The 21,058-nt window shown below is 32.9% G+C and overlaps 1 protein-coding gene across 1 annotated transcript in view; it reads right to left on the minus strand.

Annotated features, from left to right (window-relative positions):
* Nucleotides 1–3,542: 3,542 nt before the first annotated feature.
* The window catches only part of LOC141557584 (liver carboxylesterase 1-like), a 44,535-nt gene continuing 27,019 nt past the window's right edge, over nt 3,543–21,058 (minus strand). The window contains exons 9-14 of the mRNA XM_074293448.1: nt 17,489–17,629; nt 11,897–11,977; nt 10,968–11,115; nt 10,174–10,305; nt 7,733–7,805; nt 3,543–4,030 (exon numbers count right to left, since the gene is read on the minus strand). Coding sequence (XP_074149549.1) covers nt 3,853–4,030; nt 7,733–7,805; nt 10,174–10,305; nt 10,968–11,115; nt 11,897–11,977; nt 17,489–17,629 — 753 coding nt within the window. The 3' untranslated portion in view covers nt 3,543–3,852. The remainder of the gene's footprint in view (nt 4,031–7,732; nt 7,806–10,173; nt 10,306–10,967; nt 11,116–11,896; nt 11,978–17,488; nt 17,630–21,058) is intronic.

Genomic DNA, 21,058 nt, shown 5'->3' on the forward strand with positions numbered 1-21,058 from the left:
TGGCTCCCTCCATCACAAGACCATTGGAAATGGCCTGAATTAACTCATTGTTGAAAAAAGCCAAGTCCATCCCAGCTGATCATTGTATAATCTTATTGTTGCTTTGTACAATGTTCTTTTGGTTATACTCACGTCACTTAGCATCAGTTCATATAAGTTCTCTCCAGGCCTTTCAGAAATCATTTTGCTGATCATTTTTTAATAGAACAATAATATTCCATTACATTAATATATCATAACCAACCATTCCCCAATGGATGGGTATTCACTTAGTTTCCAGTTCCTTGCCACTACATTTTTGCACATATGAGTTCTTTTTCCTTTTTTAATGATCTCTTTGGGATACAGACCCAGTAGAAATACTGCTGGATCAGATAGTCTGCTCAGTATAATGCCTTTGGGCACAGTTCTGAATTGTTCTCCAGAATGGTTGGATCACTTCACAATTCCACCAATGTATTAATGTCTCAGTTTTTCCACATTCCCTCCAATATTTATCATTATCCTTTCCTGTCATTTTATTCAATATGACAGATGTGAAGATGCCTCAGAGTTGTCTTAATTTGCATTTCTCTGATCAGTAGAGATTAAGAGCATTTTTAAAAATATGTTTAGAATTGGCTTTAATTTTTTTCATCTGAAAATTTTCTGTTCATATCCTTTAAGATATCAATTGGAGAATGGCTTGTATTCTTACAAATTTGAGTCAATTCTCTATATATTTTAGAAATGAGATTTTTATCAGAAACCTTGGATGTAAAATCCTCCCCTCCCCAGCCCATTTTCTTCTTGACTTCTAATCTCTGCTGTATTGGTTTTTATAAAAACTTTTTAATTTGATCAAAATGAACCATTTTGCATTTCACAGTGTTCTCTAGTTCTTTCTTCTTTGTTGACAAATCCCTTCCTTCTCCACAGATCTTAGGAGACTACCTTTTGTTCTCTTAACTTGTTTGTAATATCACATTTTATGTCTAAATCCTAAACCCATTTGGGCTTTATCTTGGTATAAGTTGTTAAGTGTTAGTCAATGCCTAATTTTTGCCATACTGTTTTTCAATTTTCCCATCAATTTTTGTAAAAAAGTGAGATTTTAACCCAGAAGCTGTAATCTTTGGGTTTAATAATCACTGGATTACCATAGCCATTGACTTTTGTGTCTTATGAACATAACCTATTTTACTGATCAACTATTCTATTTCTTAGCCATTTCCAGATGACTTTGATGACCACTGCTTTATAATATAGTTTTAGGTATAGTACAGCTAGACCATTTTCATTTGCATTGCATATGGAGCCTTGTAAGGATCCAAAGAAAGGTCAGGCAAGCACAATTGAGATGTAAGTGGACCAATGGTCTTTATCCCCATATGTGCTTAAAAATTGAGTACTTAGGGACTTCCTGGCTGGGTGGGACCTCCACCCATGGCAGGAACCTAGATCTTGCTCTGAAGTCTCAGTCAAGTTTGGGATGTAACCTTCATTGTTGATTGGCTTGTGTCTGTGACCTCATTGACCCTATTTAAGCTCTGGACAGGAAGAGCTCTTCCCTTTTTTCCTTTTTCCCTCTTCCCCCTCTTATCACCTGGAGACTGGACTGGGAGGTCGCTACTAAGGTATGTGCAGGAGGTCATAGAGTAGATGTGATTTACGGGAATAAAGTTTAAAGTTGTTCATTAAACTCTTGGGTGCTCTGTTGTGTTCAAAGTACTTCCATATGAGATAGTAGCCAGAGGATTCTAAGGACCTCAAGACAGAGGTGAGATTGATATTATATTTGCCAGTTTTTCTCTGATAGGCCTAGGAATAAGGACCAATTAGCATTAGTTAGGGAGAGTAATAAACCCTAACAGAACCTTTCTTAAAACATTTATTAGTATCTATCTAAAACAAACCAAGAGCAAGAAATATCATTATAACATAGAAAAATTTGAAGCCTTCCCAATAAGATTAGGGATGAAGTAAGTATATACAATCATTCAATATTGTGTTAAAAATTATAGCAATAAGAGAAGAGAAAGAAATTGAAGGGATTAAAAAAGGTAGTGAGTAAACATTTGCTTGCTTGCTTTCTCAAGGAAGAGGGAACAGCAGGAAGAAGGGAGAGAATTTAGAATTTAAAATTAAAAGAAAAAAAGAATGCTAATTTTTTTATATGTACTTGGGAAACATTTGATGTAGCTAATAAAAGTACTTTTTAAAGGTATACCTGGATTATCCATCGTATAAACCTAAATATAAGCCTAATAATTTGAAGGAGGAGTGTACATTAAGAGAGGGTCATATGTGATGTGAATCGTAAGAGGACACTAAGGCGGAGATGAAGATTTAATGCCTTTATGGCATAAAAAATTGTGCAAACACACAGACGTGAAAGACGGAATAAGTTCAGGAAATTGCAATTAGTCTGCTTTATCTGGATGGTTAAGTTCATAAAGTAAAGTGATATGAAGTTATCTTATAAAGTAGGCCTAAGGTTAGATTACAAAGGGTGTTAACCACCAAAGTGAAGAGCTTGTACTTTATACTACAAACAACAGGGAGTCAATGAAGTGTTCTTGAGCAATGTAACCTGCCTCTTTGTGAGGAATATTTTTGATAATTCAAAAAGTTTTTTTTTTTTTTTTTTTTTTGGAAAGGAGAGAGAACTGAACCTAGATGAGTAGAAGGGAATAAAAGAAGGAAAGCAAAAGCTTACTCCATGCAAAGCCCTATGCGAAATCTTGCAGATTCATATAAATAAGCAAGATAGTCCCTGGTCTAAGGAGTTTACATTCTAATGAAACAAAATAAATATAGGAGGCTGCAGTTTCAAGTAAGATAAAAAGGCCTTGTGTTCTTATGGTACAACAGTAGATGGTCACAGCTTTTTAATGTCATTTTTACTGGAGAAAGTTGGAGAGAAGAAAAGAAGAACAATGTTAAGAGAGGTTTTATAGAAACAACAACAAAAATATATATATATCTATATATAGATATATATAGATATATATATATCACTTGTCACTGATTGGTTGAGAACATTGGTGAAGTAAGTCCTGGAGATAATTTGGGTATTGCAAACCTAGATGACTTAAAGGATGGTAGCAACTCTGGGAGGTAATGAGTTCTGTTTAGCCATGTTAAAATTAGAGCTATCCCTATCCCTGTCTCAAGTCAACTTCACACACCCCATTCTTCCTTTGATAGAAGCACCAAAAGAGAGTTTTGAGGAAGGCTCATTTAGTCAACTTTCCCAAACATACATAATTTTCTCTTTCATTAAATTATCTGAAGTACCTCAGCATCTTCTTTAGTAAGTGGGACTGTAAGCAGATGAGATTCATCTTTTGACTAAACTAAGTTACACAGTATGATAAAGATTCCTTAATGTATCTTTGAAAGTCTCAGCCTTCATATTATCCTTGAAAAGAATGTAGCATAGAGACGTCCTAATTAGAATTCACATATATCTGAAATCTTATTTCAAATGCAAACTTATTTCCACTTAGAAATTAAAATTCTACAGCAAGGTAGCAAGAAAAGAAGGTAACAAGAATCTCGAATAAAGTGGATTTCATTTAATACAACATTAGGTAAACTCCAGCATTCTGGGGAAAAACAACAACAGCAACAACAACAATCTCATGTCTCCTTGTCTAAGAGCTCTGGACTTTTAACTCCCAATAACCTCCAACATGTTGATGTTTGGCTGGTCCCAACTGTTCCTGGTCTCATATGGTTTCTTTTTACTTTCATGCTGAAAAGTTCTCCCACCACCAAATAACCAGACGCTTATTTCAAGTCTGAAAGGTAGCCTCATCAAGTTTCATGGAAGCGTCTTGTGAAAGCAAAATGGTGCATCTTTTCAAATTATAGCTCTGTAATATCTCTTTTGACTCCAACTGGCTTCTCTGATAAGAGCTCAGTCCAAAGTGCCACTTCCTTCTCTTTTAGTTTCTTGTCTATCTTCATGGTAATGTCAATTTGAATGTACTCTTCATTCTGATCATATACAGGCCACTTTACCAAGCCTTCACCATTAGGGTTTCTGGAAGAGAAACAAAAACATTTAAAATATATTAATAATTTAAACACTGATGATGGTCATAGTTTAAAAAAATATGTAGGAGGTAAAGAACTCACTCAGTAGTCACAAAATCTGATTTCCCTAGTTTTGGGGTGTTATTAAATTTCTACCTTCTCAACTGTACTTCAAGTTGTCATATAATGCAATAAAGCAATAATTATCGATCATTTGTACTGGTTAAAAAAACAGAAAAGTAAATCAGCAGAAATCTATATAAGGAAGAATCATAAACAACTGAATCCAATAGCTGAGTATTTAATAAACCCAAGAACATAAATTCAAAAATGACTTGGGGACAGATTCTATATTTGATGTGGAGGAAAATTGGTTCTTTCCCTTACTAGAATTCTAGCTCAGTTAATGCAAGTGAAAGAAACAAGCACAGTTGACAAAATGTTAATGATTTAGCAAAATTCTAATACATTGTAATCCATTTCAAAAAGGTAAGTATCTGTCTCAAATTGAATTGGAAGTGGCATCAATTGGCTGGGCAAAAATTGGCATGGTCTCCTAAATCTGAGTTCCTAGCTCTGCAGTCCCACAAAGAACCTAAACCTTGAGATGTAATGAAGGCAAAGGAAGTAATTTCTCCTTCTCCATCTTTAACTTTGAGTTCTACTGCTTAAAAAGAGAGACTCCATCTAGTAGTTGAGACCTATTTGAAAGGGAATTAATATACTTTAACATATTTAACATGTATTGGTCAATCTGCCATGAAGGGGGGAGGGGTGGAGAAGGAGGGGAAAAATTAGAACAAAAGGTTTGGCAATTGTCAATGTTGTAAAATTACCCATGTATATATCTGGTAAATAAAAACTATAATTAAATTTTAAAAATAAAATAAAATAAAACAAAGAAAAAGAAAGGGAATTGAAAAATAAATGTTTATTTAAGACTAGACGCAATATTAAATAGTAGGAGTTATGGTAATATGGGAAAAATATTTAGAACCATTATTCAGTGAGAAATTTAGACTTTGGCAGTCTAGATAATAAATTATGATGTTTTAGGTAGGGTGGGGTGGGGTAGAGTAAAATAGGATAAGTCAAGAGATTAGAGCTTGGGAAGAATTTGATAGAAACTACTTGACAGTGTCCTGGAGTAGCCGAATAGCTTTATGTATTCCTTACAAAGGTGTCTCACTTCAAAGAACTCTAAATTTTTATTCACTTTCTACATAGTCTATAAGTATTTGTGGGAAATTGTGACCAAAGTTCAAATAGGGAATATTTTGTAGGTACTCTTTTTATTGTATTCTCTTGTTAATGTATTTTATTTAAAGCTAATTTTATCTATTGGTTGATTACTATTCAGAAGTACACTGGGTAAATGAGAATCTGTGGAACTATATAGTTTTAGGATTTCTAAACTTAAGGAGTAGTCCCTAAAATTTAGGAATATAAAGTGCCCTCTTGAACACTAATCTGTGAAGATGCCCAGAGTTGTTGTTCTAGCAAAAATTGTCAAACTGAAAAGTAACTTGGTAGAAATTATATCTAGATTAATAATTTCAACAGTGTATATCTCAGCAAGTTCAAGATGGATATATAAACCAAATATTTAAAATATCATTAACAATTAGTAAATCAGGAAATTTATCTTTAATAATTATAATTAGGGGATGAATCCTTAACCAAAGGATACACGTGATCCCAAAAGACAGAATAGATTATTAGGTTATATCAACTAAAAAGTTTTTGCAGGAACAAAATTAATTCAAGTAAGATTAGAAGGGAAATGATCTTTTGGAGAAGAAACTTTGCTTAAACTATCTTTGGTAAGGGTCTGATCACCATGTTATATTGGGAAAAAATGCAATAATATAAAATTTTGCCATTCTTTAATAGAGAACTCATCAGATAAGATGAGCATATAGTTCTCAAAGAAACTTTTTACCAACAAAGAGTACTCAAAATTAATCTTAAGAAAGAAACAGATATTACAAAAACAAAAAATTTAAGGTTTTTCTCATACTTAAGATAACCTAAAGGTGACAAAGGATAAAAGAGCAAATATTGAAAGGATTATGAAAAGTCAAGCAAAGTAATAATGTACCATTTATAGAACTATGAATTGCTCTAACCATTATGAAAAATAATTTGTAGTTAGGAGAGCAGAAAAATGTGTCCATACCCCTGACCCAGACAGCTAATTGCTACACTTATATTCCAAATAAGTCAATAACAAATTATGAAAGGACACTTATACATCAAAATGCTTATAATGAACTCTTTGAAGTAGTAAAAAAATAGAAACAAAGTAGATGCCCATAAATTGGAAGCTGGCTACATGTACTGTAATGAATATCATTGCATTTGACTATCAGAAATATAGATACATAGAAGTATGGAAAGACTTCCATGAATTGATAGAAAATTAACAGAACCAAGGAAAAAACACATATACAATATAACAAGTAGATCTCACAATTATACTGAATATGATTAACTCCAAAGAGTTAATATATATATATATATATATATTACCTTCTGAATTATGTTTACATGGCAGACTTAATTAATGTTACATAAAATCTTCTTAATTTATTAAGAAATAAGAGGGGAAGAGAATTGCATAAAGGGAGATATAGAGAACATTGTAGATTAATGGGAATGGGATAAAGAAAGAGGGGAAAAGTTGGGTAGAGGCTAAGGGAGGGATCTTGGAGGAGGTAGGTTAAGTTAATAGCAAAGCAAGATAAGATATAGAAGTAAAGCAGAGGCATCAGTAGGAATAGGAATCAAGAAATACACACAAATGTAATAATGTTCAGGAGCAGAATTTAATAGAAAAAGAAGTAGGGGTTGTAATCATTGATCTCACACAAAGTTAAAGTTAAAATAGATTCAATTAAAAGAGAAAAAAATAGGGAAACTACACTATAGTCAGCCATATTAATTATTTATTTTTAGACTATTTAAAGCAATTGGATGGTATAAGGTTGGATATTGCTGTGGTGTGGGAAATGATGAGCTGACAGATTGAAAAAATATGGAAAGACTTAGATCTAACAAGGATGACATCTACTTTTGCATAATCAGAGGATAAAAAAAGCATAGTACCATTTTATATAGATGTATATGAAAATATACATATGTATATTTGTGTACATCTGTGTGATGATGGATACATATGTGTATATGTATATATGCATATGTATGCATGTGTGTGTATACTTAACTGTAGCCTACTTGGGGCAAGTGAGGTAGGGAAAAGAAGAAAAATAAAATAAAATAAAAAGTGCACAGTAGAGAACCACAGCAACAAAAACTCAGAAGAAAGCCAAGATGTACAGTTCCGAATACAATGTAGTATTTTTATATATTTTATATATATGGAAATTTATTGCTTAATATTTTGAATCCTCTCATATTCTGCTATGCCTGATTTTTTTTTCTTTTTCTATTTTTTATTTTTTCTATTTTGTATTTATTTAAACACATAAATTTTTAAAAAGAAATAAAAAAGAATATTAAAAATTGTATCTACATGTAATTGGGGGAATAAAATATTATTAAAAATATACATAATGAAAAAAATGAGAACATCTCTAGGACGAAATGGAAGTAAAGATATTTAATAGGAAATAAAGATGACAGGAGTAAAAAGATATTAGTAACATTTTGAGAAAAATGCTTCCCTCTTCTTGGTTACTTGTCTTACCCATTCCGAGCAAAGTTGGACCAATATTTCATCATTTTCCTGCTAAGTTCCTTTTCCTCTTCTGGAAAACTCTCTGAAAATAAGAACAGATGTTAAAAATCAAAACCAGTTATCATTCAAATTTCCATATCACTTTTTTCTTCACATTTTGTTTCCTTTAGGGAGTTCTCTTCATAAATTTCCAATTTTCTATTTTACTTAGTGTTCTCCCTAAGCAATGCCCTCATTTTAGCCATGAAACTTTAAAAAAAGGTTTTGCTTTTCATGTGTCCTACCTCCCAGGAAAATTTACATGTTATCAAAAGAAAATCACAAAGGAATTTAAATTCCATGTTATAGAATTTCAAATTCTAACAAGTTTTTGGGAAACATGATGACTGATAATAACTGATAAATATTGTTTAGTATCATAAGACTTTACAATTTGGAATACGACCCATCTAGCTGAACTGTTTTATTTTACAGATTGGGAATCTGAGGACTGAGTCAAATGATCTGCACAAGTATAAGTAGCAGAGCTAAGATTTGATTGCAGATTCTCAAAACCCAAACCCATTGTTCTCATTATGCCAGTATCCAGCTCTGCATCTAAAACCTGAGTACCCTTACTATTAAGATTCTACCTAAAAGTCATTGTGGCTCCTAGCAATGAAAAAACAAAGGGGAAAGTGGATGAAGTTTTTCTTTCTAAATCTTCAGGAAGCTCTATGAAATCAACTAGAACTCACAACACTTGAATTTCTTTTTTTTAAAATGTGAAAAACGGAGAGGCCTGAATTCTATGACAGAAAGAGGTGAAATGATTGATGGGACTGTAGCCTGAACCGCCTGAACACTAATGGATTCTCTGACTCTGACAAAGGATGGCATGATGTTCTTTCCTAATATCACTGTCAAGGGCAGCACTCTAACCACTGAACCTCTGATTAGGAAGACATCATTCTGAATTCCCATCTGGCCTCAGATACTTATTTTCCATGTGATCCAGAAAAGTAATTTAATCCTATTTGCCTCAGTTCCTCATCTGTAAAATTGATCTGGAGAAGGTAATGACAAACCATCCTAGAATTTTGCCTAGAAAATTTAAAATGGCTTTCCCCCTTTGAAAAATGTCATACATGACAGAAACAAATGAACTGAATCTCATTATCAGCATACTTTATTTTAATCCAATCATCAAAGGGAATCATGTTCTTTGAGTAGAGTTATCTAGAATATTGATGCTATTCCCCTTATAGAAATGCACTCATATTATATTATATTCCACAGTGAATTCTAAATGGATATACAGCTTTAATATTAAAAAGATCATATAATAAAAATTGGAAGTCAATCCTAAACCTTTGACAGCTTTGTGACTTGCCTAAGGTCACGCAGCAAGGAAGTGTTAAGTGTCTGAGCCTAGATTTAAATTCAGGTTCTCCTGATTCCAGAATCCATGCTGTATCAACTGAGCCATCTTGCTATCCATCTTTTTTCTTTTAAAAATATAATTTGTGATATAGAATGACTCTCTGGGAGGAGAAGGGGAAGGAATACTATGGAGAACTATTATGATCTTATAAGGATGTTATAAGGAAAACTTATTTTTAAGAAATGCATTCAGAATCTAAGATTTTCTGAACTAAATAAAATAGCATCTAGCCTAAATCCTTTGACAACAAACCTTTACAATTCCCCTAACAAGTAGTCATATAGCTTTCACTGGAATAATCAAGTAGTGGGGACATCTTTATCTTAATAGAAAGGGCAAGGATGATTTTGAATACCCAAAATATTTCCTCATATCATTTCAAAATCCACCTTTATGTAACTTTTATCCATCACTCTTAGAATGAGCCAAAGTCTGAATCTAATCCCAAATGGTACTCTTAAATGTACTTGAAGATAGTTATCATGGTCCTGCATACTTCTATTCATGCTAAATATCCCAGCCACTTTGACCATTCTCCCATGTTCCTCCCTAATCTTCCTTGAATCACTACCACAAAATACTCCCGATGTAGTCTGACCAGGACTGACTAGAATATAGCAAAACAATGATCTTTTTTATTCTAAATACTAGACTGCTGGTAAGGCAGCCTAACCACACTTAGTATGGAAAATGCAGCTTTATACATCTTACTATGGAAAATAAGGGCATTATCACAGTTTTGACACTTTATTAGTATGTTCATGGGACTAGAAGTCAATTGATGATTAGTGTAGTTATATGTAATTTTATCCAAACTTAACTAGACTTGTTTCTTCATCTGAAAAGTAGATATACTAAAATAATATGCTTTCTAAATCACAGAATTATGGTGATTATCCAAAACATAATGCAGAGGAACTTTGTTTAATAAATTAAAAGGGTTATGAAAGTGTTAATATTAACTTCTAGAAATGCATGGCAGATGATATTGTTTATGAGGCTGTTCTAGCAAGCAAAGATATATTACCTTTTCCTAATGGAATCCCAAAGACAAAGAAAATGTCATCCCCATGATCTGCCTTTACTGTTGCTGGTTTCAGATTTCCCCAAATACTTGGTCGATGTTGAAACTGATACATGTAAGTAGGTGCACCTGAAGCTGAAAGTAAAAGAAAATGATGGAAAATTAAAAACTTTGAATCTCTTCCTAATGATAGATCTTGGAGACCATTTAAAAAGTAATAAAAATCTTCTGCTTTTGAACATTCAATTCTGGTCTTGGGCATAATATTTAGACTTAACAAAAGAGGCATCCAAAATGATATTGCATATTATTTATTTTCTCTAAAGTTATTATTCATATGTAAGGTAATTTATTAAGAAACTAAGGGCCTTCTTCTTTGATTACAGAATCTTAGTGATGGCTAGAATATTTGACATCACTTCATGACCTTTTATGGAATCCTTAATATATACATTTAACAAATCTCTACATTTCTAGGTATCAAATTACCAAGGTATCTTTCTAAATTACCGGGTATCAAATGTCATCATATTGTTATCCCCAGCTGAGCAATGTCACCTGCTCACAACTCGTTGCTCTCTTCTCTATCAAAATCTTTATATCCCTATTATTTGGATGTAAAAAATATTCAAGCTAGGATTTGATCTCAAGTCTTCTAGATTCAAGTGCACTACTGTTTTATTTATATATACAATTATCTACTCTGTCTCTGGGTAGAATGAGTTAGCATCCTTAGCTAAAAAGTGGAAGGAATAAGTTTCACGCAACTAACTTCCATTGTGTTCTTGAGTACTCACCTCTGTGAAGCTGAGCTACTAATATAGAAGGAATCCCAAACATCAAGTCTCCAATCATATCCAGAAATCGGCCTTTCTTTTTAACAGGATCTTCTGTCACTCCAAGATACTTCTCAGTTATCACAGGAGTAAGATCTCTGGGGATTTTCTGAATGGATCATGAGGCAAGGAAAAAAAAATTGATTGGTCATTCATAACTTTAATTTTGCCATACATCCATACATCATTTTATCTGTCGATTGACATTATGCCTTACAAAAAAATTGGCCCAACTGACATTTTTTTCTCAATGACATTGCCAATCCATTGTAGATAAGCCTCATTATTCATGAAGCCTTGTTATAACATGTTTAGCCAATTACTCATTTAAATATTACTTGCTAAAGCTAATTGCCACCAAAATATTGTTTAATTTAAAATATAGTATTTATGGAACTATTATGTTTTTTCATGTCTACCTTTTTGTGAACTAATTTGGAGTTTTCTTGGCAAAGACACTGAAATGATTTGTCATTGCCATCTCCAGCTCATTGTATAGATGAGAAAACTGAGGCAAACATAAGTATTTTTTTCCCAGAATCATATAATTAATAAGTGTCTGAGGTAAGATTTTAACTCATATCTTACAGACTCCAAGCCTCATATTCTATCCACTACATTGCTGAGCTGACCTGGGACCCATTAATGCTCAATAGAAAACTTGCATTCATGTCCTGATTTTTTCAATAAATGACTGTCCGAAGAAAAATTGTTTTCCCATAGTGCTCAGTTTCCCCATATTTACAATGAAAATATTGAACTACTTTAGTTCTAAGCCCTTGATCAAGTTCAAACATTCTATACTCTCAACTTCCCCCTCACCAACCCATCTGCCAATTTATATTTAAACTCTTCTCAGCTGTGACATACTACAATTTTTGAAGTCTTACAACAAATGGGTAAGAATTCCATAATAGAGTTGTTGCTGTCTCTTGGTCCAGTGTATCTCCTGATAAAGGATATTCCAGGATCTGCAAAATGAGTAAACAAAAAATCAATTATTTAGAAAATTCAATAAAATTAAAAATTAATGTTTGTTTTTTCCAAGTACATGTTTAGACAATTTTTAGTATTCACTTTTACAAGATTTTGAGTTCTAATTTTTTTCTCTTCTTCCTTCCTCTCTTCTTTCTAAAATTATATGCAAGTTGATATATTATACATGTGCTATAAAGTAAAACTTATTTCCCATTGTTTGCTATTGTGAAAGAAGAAGTAGATTGAAAGGGGGAAAACATGAAAAAAGAATGAAGTGAAAAAAGTATACTTCTATATGCATTCAGAATCTGTAAGTTCTTTATCTGTATATTGATAACAATTTCTTTCATGAATCCTTTCTACTTGTCTTGATCAGTGTTGATTGAATATGCAATCTTTTTCTGATTCTTCTCATTTTGCTTTACCACATTTCATATTAGGTTATTGTTTTTTCTGAAATATGCTATACATAATTTCTTATTGCATAATAAAATGACATTAAGTTCATATAACATAGCTTGTTTAGTCATTCCCCAATTGATGGGCATCCCTTCAATTTCCAATATTTTTCCATCACAAAAAGGGCTTTTGTAAATAGTTTTGCACATGTAGGTTCTTTTCCTTTTTTGTGATCTATTTAGGATATAGATGTAGTAGTGCTATTGCTGAATCAAAAGATAGACAAAGTTTGGTTGCTTTTTGGGCATAGTTCCAAATTGCTCTCCAGAATGAATGGATTTATTCATATCTCCACCAAAAGTGCATTAGTGTCCAACTTTTTTCACATTCTTTCTAATTATTATTTTTCCTCTTATCTAATCTGAGAGATGTGAAGTGGTACTTCAAAATTGGTTTAATCTGCATTTCTCTAATCAAAAACAATTTAGACTACTTCATATGTCTATAGATAGTTTTGATTTCTTCATTTGAAAACTGTTCATATGGAATTGTTTGGACTCATAAATTTGACTCAGGCTTTTATATATGTGAGAACTTGCTGTAAAAATCATTTCCCAGTTTTCTGCTTTCCTTCTAAACTGGGTTGTATTGTTTTTGTTTCTACAAAAGCTTTCTCATTTAATATATTCAAAATTATCTGTTTTTCATTTTATAATGCTCTTTTTTTCATGAATTTGCCATAAATTCTTCCTTTCTTCATAGACTATTCCTTGCCTTTCTAATTTGCTCATGGTATCAACTTTTATGTCTACCAATTTTGACCTTATCTTGGCATATGATATAAGATGCTAGTCCATCCTTAGATTGTAGCCTATTATTTTCTAGTTTTCCATGCAGTTTTTTTTTTTTTTTTTTTTTTTTTTTTTGGTCAAATAATGAATACTCATGCCAAAAACTGAGGTTTGGGGATTTACTGAAGACTAGGTAACTGTAATCTTTGACTACTGTGTCTTAATCTATTCTACTAATCCACCAATCTACTTCTTAAGTGCCAGATACTGTTTTGTAATATTATTTGAGTCTTTATGTTGTTATTCCACCTTCCTTTGTAATTTTTTCCATTAATTCCTTTGATGTTCTTGATCTTTTGTTCTTCTATATGAATTTTGTTATTTTTCTAGTGCTATAAAATAATTTTTGGTAGTTAGATTAGTATAACATTAAATAAGCAAATTAACTTAGACAGAATTGTCATTTTTATTACATTGACTCAGTCAACCCAAGTGATATTTTCCCAGTGATTTAGATTTTACTTTATTTGTACTAAAATTATTTTATGTTTCTGTTCATATAGTTCCTGGATTTTTCCTGGCAGGTAGACTCCTAAGTAATTTTCATTGTTTACAACTTTTTAACTGGAATTTCTCTTTCTATATTTTGCTGCTGAATTTTATTGGCTATATAAAGAAATGCTGATGATTTATGTGGGCTTAACCTATATACTACAACTTTAGCAACTTTAGCAAAACTGTTAATAATTTCAAGTATTTTTTTTAATTTGGTTCTCAAAGACTCTCTAAACATACCATCATATCTGCAAAGAGTGATAGTTTTGTCTCATTGCCTACCCTAAATGATATCTTTTTCATTTCTTATTTCTGTAGCAAACAATTCTAAAATTATATTGAACAATTGAAGTGATAATGAACATCCTTGTTTCACATCCGATCTTATTGAGAAAGCTGCTCACTTATCCCCATTACAGATAATTTTTGTTGATAGATAAAAATAGATGACGCTTATCATTTTAAGGAAACCTCTCTTTATTCCTACGCTCTTTATTGTTTTTAATAGCAGTGGCTGCTATAGTTTGTCCAAAACATTTTCAGTCTCCATTGAGATAATCATGCAATTTTTGTTGCTTTAATTATCGCTATGGTCAATTATGTTAATTTTCCTAATATTGAAACAATCCTGCATTCCTGGCATAATGATTGCTTTAATTTTTTATTCATCAGCAATGATTTCACCCATTTTATTTTGGTACTGGATATGTAATCAAATTACCAATGGATTATCTTTTTTATTAATTTTTCAAAAAGACAGCTCCTAGTTTTATTTCTTAGATCAATATTTCTTTTGAATTTTCACTTTTATTAATCTCATATTTAATTTTCAGAATTTCCATTTGGTGATCAATTGGGGATTTTTAATTTGTTGTTTTTCTAGAGCTTTTATTTTAATTCAATTTCATGCCCAGTTTGCAGAATTTACAGAATTAAATTTTCCCCTAAGTAATGCTTTGACCATATGCCATAAATTTTAGGATGTTTTCTCATTGTTGTTATTCTCTTTAATGTGATTATTGATTGCTTCTATAATTGCTCTTTGACTCATTCCATTTATTCTTTAGGATTAAAATACTTGGCTTACAATCAAATTTGAATCTATTCTTCCACTGATATTTATTGAATCCAATTTTTATTATGATGCAAAAATTATACATTTAATATTTCTGCCTTTCTATATTTGATTTTGAGGGTTTTATGCCTTAAAACCCAGTCAATTTTTGAAAAGGTGCTATATGATCCTGAGAAAAAAACATATTCTTTTCTTTTCCCACTTAATTTTAGTATTCTATCTCCCTCATTTATTTCTTCCCTGTTTAATTTTATTTTTTAAACAATGCATTTATTTGCAAACTAAATACTAAAGAGCAAAAAAAAAAAAAAAAAAAAGAAAACATTTTATATGCACAGAAAAATATGAGAGGATTCAAAATTTAAATAATAAATTTCCATTTCAAGAAAACATAAATAATAAATACTACACAATGTATTCATAACTGTCCATCTTTTTTTATTTTTTGCTTCATTGTAAGTTTTATTTTTTTCCTCTCCTGTGTACTTTTTACTTTATTCTTTTTTCCTTGCCTCTCCATCTCTCCCAAGTATGCTACAGTTAAGTGTGGGTATATTTATACATATATACATACACACACAAATGTTTCAATATTAGGAATAGATATCGATAATCATACATATATATATACCATCCATATACATTTATGTAAAGTTGTACTATGCTTGTTTATTCCCTATTTCTTTGAAGGTGGATAACATTTTTCTTAGGTCCAAATCTTTCCAGATTTTCCTAAATCTACCAACTCATCCCTACACTGTAACAGTATTGCAATCTTCAACTATGTAGTTGTTTTAAATAATCTAAAGATATTAATCAATATGGTTGGTATATATAGTATAGTTTCCCTATTTTTCACTTTTGATTGAATCTATTTTAACTTTAACTTTGTGTGAAATCAATGATTGCACCCACTTTTTCTAATAAATTCTATTCTTGATCATTATTATTATGTTGGTATATATCTCATATTTTCTACCCCTGTTGACTTTTCTACTTTATTTCTACACACTACCTTGCCTTGCTATACTTAAGCTATCCCCACTCAAAGAATCCTTTTCAGCCTCTACCCCCCATTTTTCTTCCTTGTTTATCCCATTCTCATTAATATATGCTCCCTTATAGATCCTCTTTATCCTATTTCTTCTTCCTATTATTTCAATTTATAAGACTTCTATACTCTTCTAGATTCATATATATCCCTCTAACCCATTCTTAATGGGATTCTGCCAGCTCTTTCCTCAATCTAATTCCTCTGTGCTAATTTTTGCTATTGCACACAATTCATATAATCTAATGAATCTTTTTAAATGTTTTTCTGTGTTTTATTTTTAGGGTGACATCATATATATATGAAGTGTATATATATACTTCTTTCAAACTACCCACTTACTAATGACAATTTATACATATGTTTTACATTTTCACATATAAAACATAAATAGTTGCTCCTACTCATTACCTTGAGGTTAATCTTTGATGTTACTTCTCTTGGATCTTATATGTAAAATATTTTTATTAAGTTCATTCTTTTTTTTTTCTAACAAAATCCTGAAATTCATTGAATTTTTGTTTGTTTGTTTTGTTTTGTTTTGTTTTCATTCAGGACTTTGTCTAATGTTGCTGAGTATGATATTTTTGGCCATAACTCTATTTCTTTGGCCATAACTCTTTGATACATAATGTTTCAAGACTTTGGACTATTAATGTTCTTCTGGGGCCCAACTTTTATTTGTTTTTAACTATTTTACATTTTCCTTGAGGAAAATTTTGCTTATTATCTTATTCCAATGACAAAGGTAAGATAAGTGATAGTGGAAATTTTGTCTTGTTTGTAGGGAAATCTGGAAAGCTTGTAAATTTCTAACCTTCTGTACTATCTTTCCAGAATCCTCTCCTCTTTCTATCCTTTTTTTTTTAATTTTTGGATGGATTTATTAAGTTCTGAGAGAGGAAAGTTGAGGTGCCTAACTAGTATACTTACATATAGAGAGATTTGATGTAGCCAGCATTCTAGACACAATAAAAACTTTAGGATATTATCATTTGAATAAAAGTAATGCAACTATGATTTTTTATAATTAAAAATGTATATTCCTATTTTTGTGGTTTCTTGGGATATTTTATTAACTGAATAAATTGATCTAAAACAACTTGGAAAATTTTATTCTGCCAAAGTGTTTTGTTTTTTTAACTAAAGTAGTGATCTGACTATGCCTCCCCCCAACTCAAAAAACTTCAATGACTCATTGTCAACTAGGATTAACTATGGAGTTGAAGAGAGCATAAGAGTCCTATATACTTGGTTGGCAAACAAAACCCCAAAAGGAAGAAGGCCTAAATTTTTATCCTATGTCTGCCAGTTACCTATATGTAACCTCTTGATACTTCTGTCCTTTTTTGAGTCTTAGTATTCTTGATTGCAAAAAAGAAGTATTTAGACTAAATGGTCTCTAAATCACTGGTCTTTTGAGATGGGGAATACTAAATACTAGATTTATACCTCCAGTAACTTGTCCACTGTCTAAAGAAATTCTTTAGAAATACAATCTTATGCTGAGGAAGAAAAGCACAGAATGGTCCCCTTACATTGAAGAAAATTTTTTCTTTAGTCATCCAATAGAAAATTCCTGATCCTGGAGACATAAAAACACAAAAATAAAGAAGAAACACAATGTTCTCACACTTGGAAGAATCCAACCAAATTCATCACTGTTGACTCCCACAATATAGGGAACATGATTGAACTGTTTTTCAGCAAGGAGCTCTTTGGGACTTTTGGGGAAAAATATTCCATCCACAACTGTAGGTAGCAATGCCATTTTCTGAAAGAAAAAAAACAAAACAAAAAAATACTTTTTTCTCATATTAATCTTAAAAGAATTAAACTATGTGACTTTTGAATGACCTTCCTTTGTGAATTATGGAGTTACATACACATCCTCCCAATCCATTGATGAGATCAACAGGGACAAGAACCTGAAATTTTATTCTAAACCACAAGGACTTTCATAGGTACTATCTTTATCTCAAACTATATATATTTGTGAATATATAGATTCACATATACGTGAAGAAAACATCAGTTACAAAAACTAATCCATAATAAATATTGTCCTGACTGCACAATGAAAAATATTAAATGGTTTCCCATCTTTTTCACACCATTATAGTATCATTCTTTATGTCTAGATCATAAACCCATTTCAACCTTATCTGAGTATATGGTGTTAGGTGTGGGTCTGTGCCTACTTTCTTCCATACTAGTTTCCAATTTTCCCGTCAGTTTTTTTTCACACCATGTTTTAAGCATTACATTGAGTAAGGAATCTTCCCCGATTATTGTAACCCAGGGATCCTTATCTTTTTCTGTGACATGGACTCCTCAGAATGTTTTTAAACGCATAAAATAAAACATAAATGGTTGCAAAAAAAGCAATGATATTGAAATATTTCAATTAAGGGGGGCGGAGCCAAGATGGCGGAGAAGAAACACACGACTCAGTGAACGTCCTCACTCCCTCACAAACAATTAGATAAATTAAGTCTCAAAATTAGCTCAGGACTGATAGATACCACAAGGACTGGAAGCACGACTTACCAGCTGAAGAGAATCTGGAGTTTCAACAGGAAAGGTCAGTTCTCAGGGGAGGAATAAGAAAGACCAGCACAGACGGTGGGGTAGGGGCACACTGCGCCCATTGCGCTGGGAAGGGCTCTGGGATCAGAGAAGCCACTGAGGTAAAGGAATCTGGCACAGGCTGTTAGCTCTTCTCTGCTAATTATTTAGCAGTTCAGAAGAGAAAGCCAAAATATTTTAAAACTCAGATTAGATTTTCCCCGATCCTGGGGGTGACTCAGCAGATCTCGGCACCAGGGGGTGTGGCCTCAGCTACCTCCTGAGAATAGTTAAGAGATTGACAAATGGGTGGATACGGCCCAAGGCAACACACACTGCCTAGCTTAGGTGGAGGGAGTGGAACTCAGCTCCAGGAAGTCCCAGAGAAGCGGAACCTTTGAACTAGGGACCGCGGTTTCTGGCAGACACTTCCAGTGTGAGCGCAGGGGCTTCTCACGTCACCTGCTGCAGACATCCACTCCCCACCCGGACACATAGGCTGGGCTTCCTGCTGTCTTCACTATTCTACGCCCTCGAAGCACAGCAGTGCTAATCACCTCTGAGGCACTCCCAGGGAGGGGGTGGGGAACTCTCTCCCAGAGCTCTCTCTTAGCTCGGGCACAGGGGCCGCTGCATCTATCCGGTCTGGGAGGAAGCTGGTAAAGAAGTAAATAATTTCCTACCCCAGGGACAGACCCCAAAAGATTTTTTTTTAAGTATGAGCAAAAAAGCCAAGAAAAACCATAGATTCCTTCTACACAGAGAAAGAGCGGGTATCCAAACCCGAGGAAGTTGACAGCAGAGAATCAGCAGACAACAACCTAAAGGGGAACGATTCCTGCCCCCCATCACATAACTCTCTCCTAGAAGAAGCTCTTAAAAAATTGAGGGAGATCGAAGAAAAATGGGGAAAGGAAAGGGAAGCTATGATAGAGAACAACAACGTCCTGAAATTGGAGTTGGAAAAAATAAAGAATTCACAGGAGATGCAGGGAAACAAAATTTATGAATTAGAAAAGGTTAAAAAAACACAGGAAAGTAGGATTTCTGAATTGGAAAAGATAAAAAAGTCTCAAGAAAATAGAATTTCTGAATTGGAAAAAGAAAATAATTCTCAAAAAAAAATTAGGGAAATGGAAAAAAATTCAATAGAGCAAAATAATTCATTTAAAAACGAAATTGGGCATTTACAAAAAGAACTAAAAACTGTGAAAGAAGAAAATAACTCCTTAAAAGTCAGGATGGAACAAATAGAAATGAATGATTCACAGAGAACCCAAGAATCAGTCAAACAAAACAAAAAAAAATGAGAAGCTGGAGAACAACGTCAAATACTTACTGGGAAAATCTATAGACCTGGAAAATAGATCTAGGAGAGATAATCTGCGGATTATTGGACTTCCAGAAAACTATGACCAAAAAAAGAGCCTAGATTCTATTTTACAGGAAATTATCAAAGAGAACTGTCCAGAGATAATAGAAACAGAAGGGAAAGTAGATGTGGAAAGAATTCATCGAACTCCTTCTGAAATAGACCCTAAAAAAAGAACACCACGGAATATTGTGGCTAAGCTGCAGAATTACCACACAAAGGAGAAAATCCTGCAAGCAGCTAGAAAAAAACAATTTAAATACCAAGGTGCCACAATAAGGGTCACCCAAGATCTGGCTGCCTCCACATTAAAAGATAGAAGGGCCTGGAACCTGATATTCCGTAAGGCAAAAGATCAAGGACTGCAACCAAGAATGAACTACCCAGCTAAGTTTAGCATCTTTTTCCATGGAAGAAGATGGTCATTCAATGAAACAGAGGAATTCTATATGTTTCTAAGAAAAAAACCAGACTTAAACAAAAAATTTGATCTACATCCACAAGACTGAAGAGAAACAGAAAAAGGTACACAGAACCCTTGAGAACTGTAACTCTGTTGTGGGTATATAAAAAATACTCAAGGATAATTTGATTTTACTGATATAAAAGAAAAAAAGGGGGTGTAGTAAAGGGAAGGAGGTCGGTTAAGAAAAAGGGGAAGGAATGATAAAAAGAGGGAAACTACATCCCAGGAAGAGACATAGAACATACACCATATCTGAGGGAACTTAGTGAGGGGGAGAATCATTGTGTGAATCTTACTCTCATCAGAAGAGGCTCAAAGAGTAAATAATTAACATATTTGTTTTTCAGAGAATTTTCTCTCACCTCATTAAAAGGGGGGAGAGGAAAAGGGGAAAGGAAAAGGAGAATAAGTGAAGGGACTTGGAGCGAGGGGGGAGGGATCCTAAAAAAAAAAAAAAAAAAAGGGAGGGTTGCGCGTCACAAGGGGGGTCTGTAAATTAAATATCGGGTAGGGGGATCAGGGGGGTCAAGGGAAAAAAGTATAATCTGGGGATAATACGAAGGCAGGAAATACAGAATTAGTAATTTTAACTGTAAATGTAAATGGGATGAACGATCCCATCAAACGGAGACGGATAGCAGATTGGATCAAAAAGCAGAACCCTACAATATGTTGCCTACAGGAAACACACTTAAAGCAGGGAGATACATACAGAGTAAAGGTAAAAGGTTGGAACAGAGCCTATTATGCTTCAGGTAAAGCCAAAAAAGCAGGGGTAGCTATCCTTATCTCAGATC

This window comes from Sminthopsis crassicaudata, chromosome 2, assembly GCF_048593235.1.
Source record: "Sminthopsis crassicaudata isolate SCR6 chromosome 2, ASM4859323v1, whole genome shotgun sequence".
Taxonomy (NCBI): Eukaryota; Metazoa; Chordata; class Mammalia; order Dasyuromorphia; family Dasyuridae; genus Sminthopsis; species Sminthopsis crassicaudata.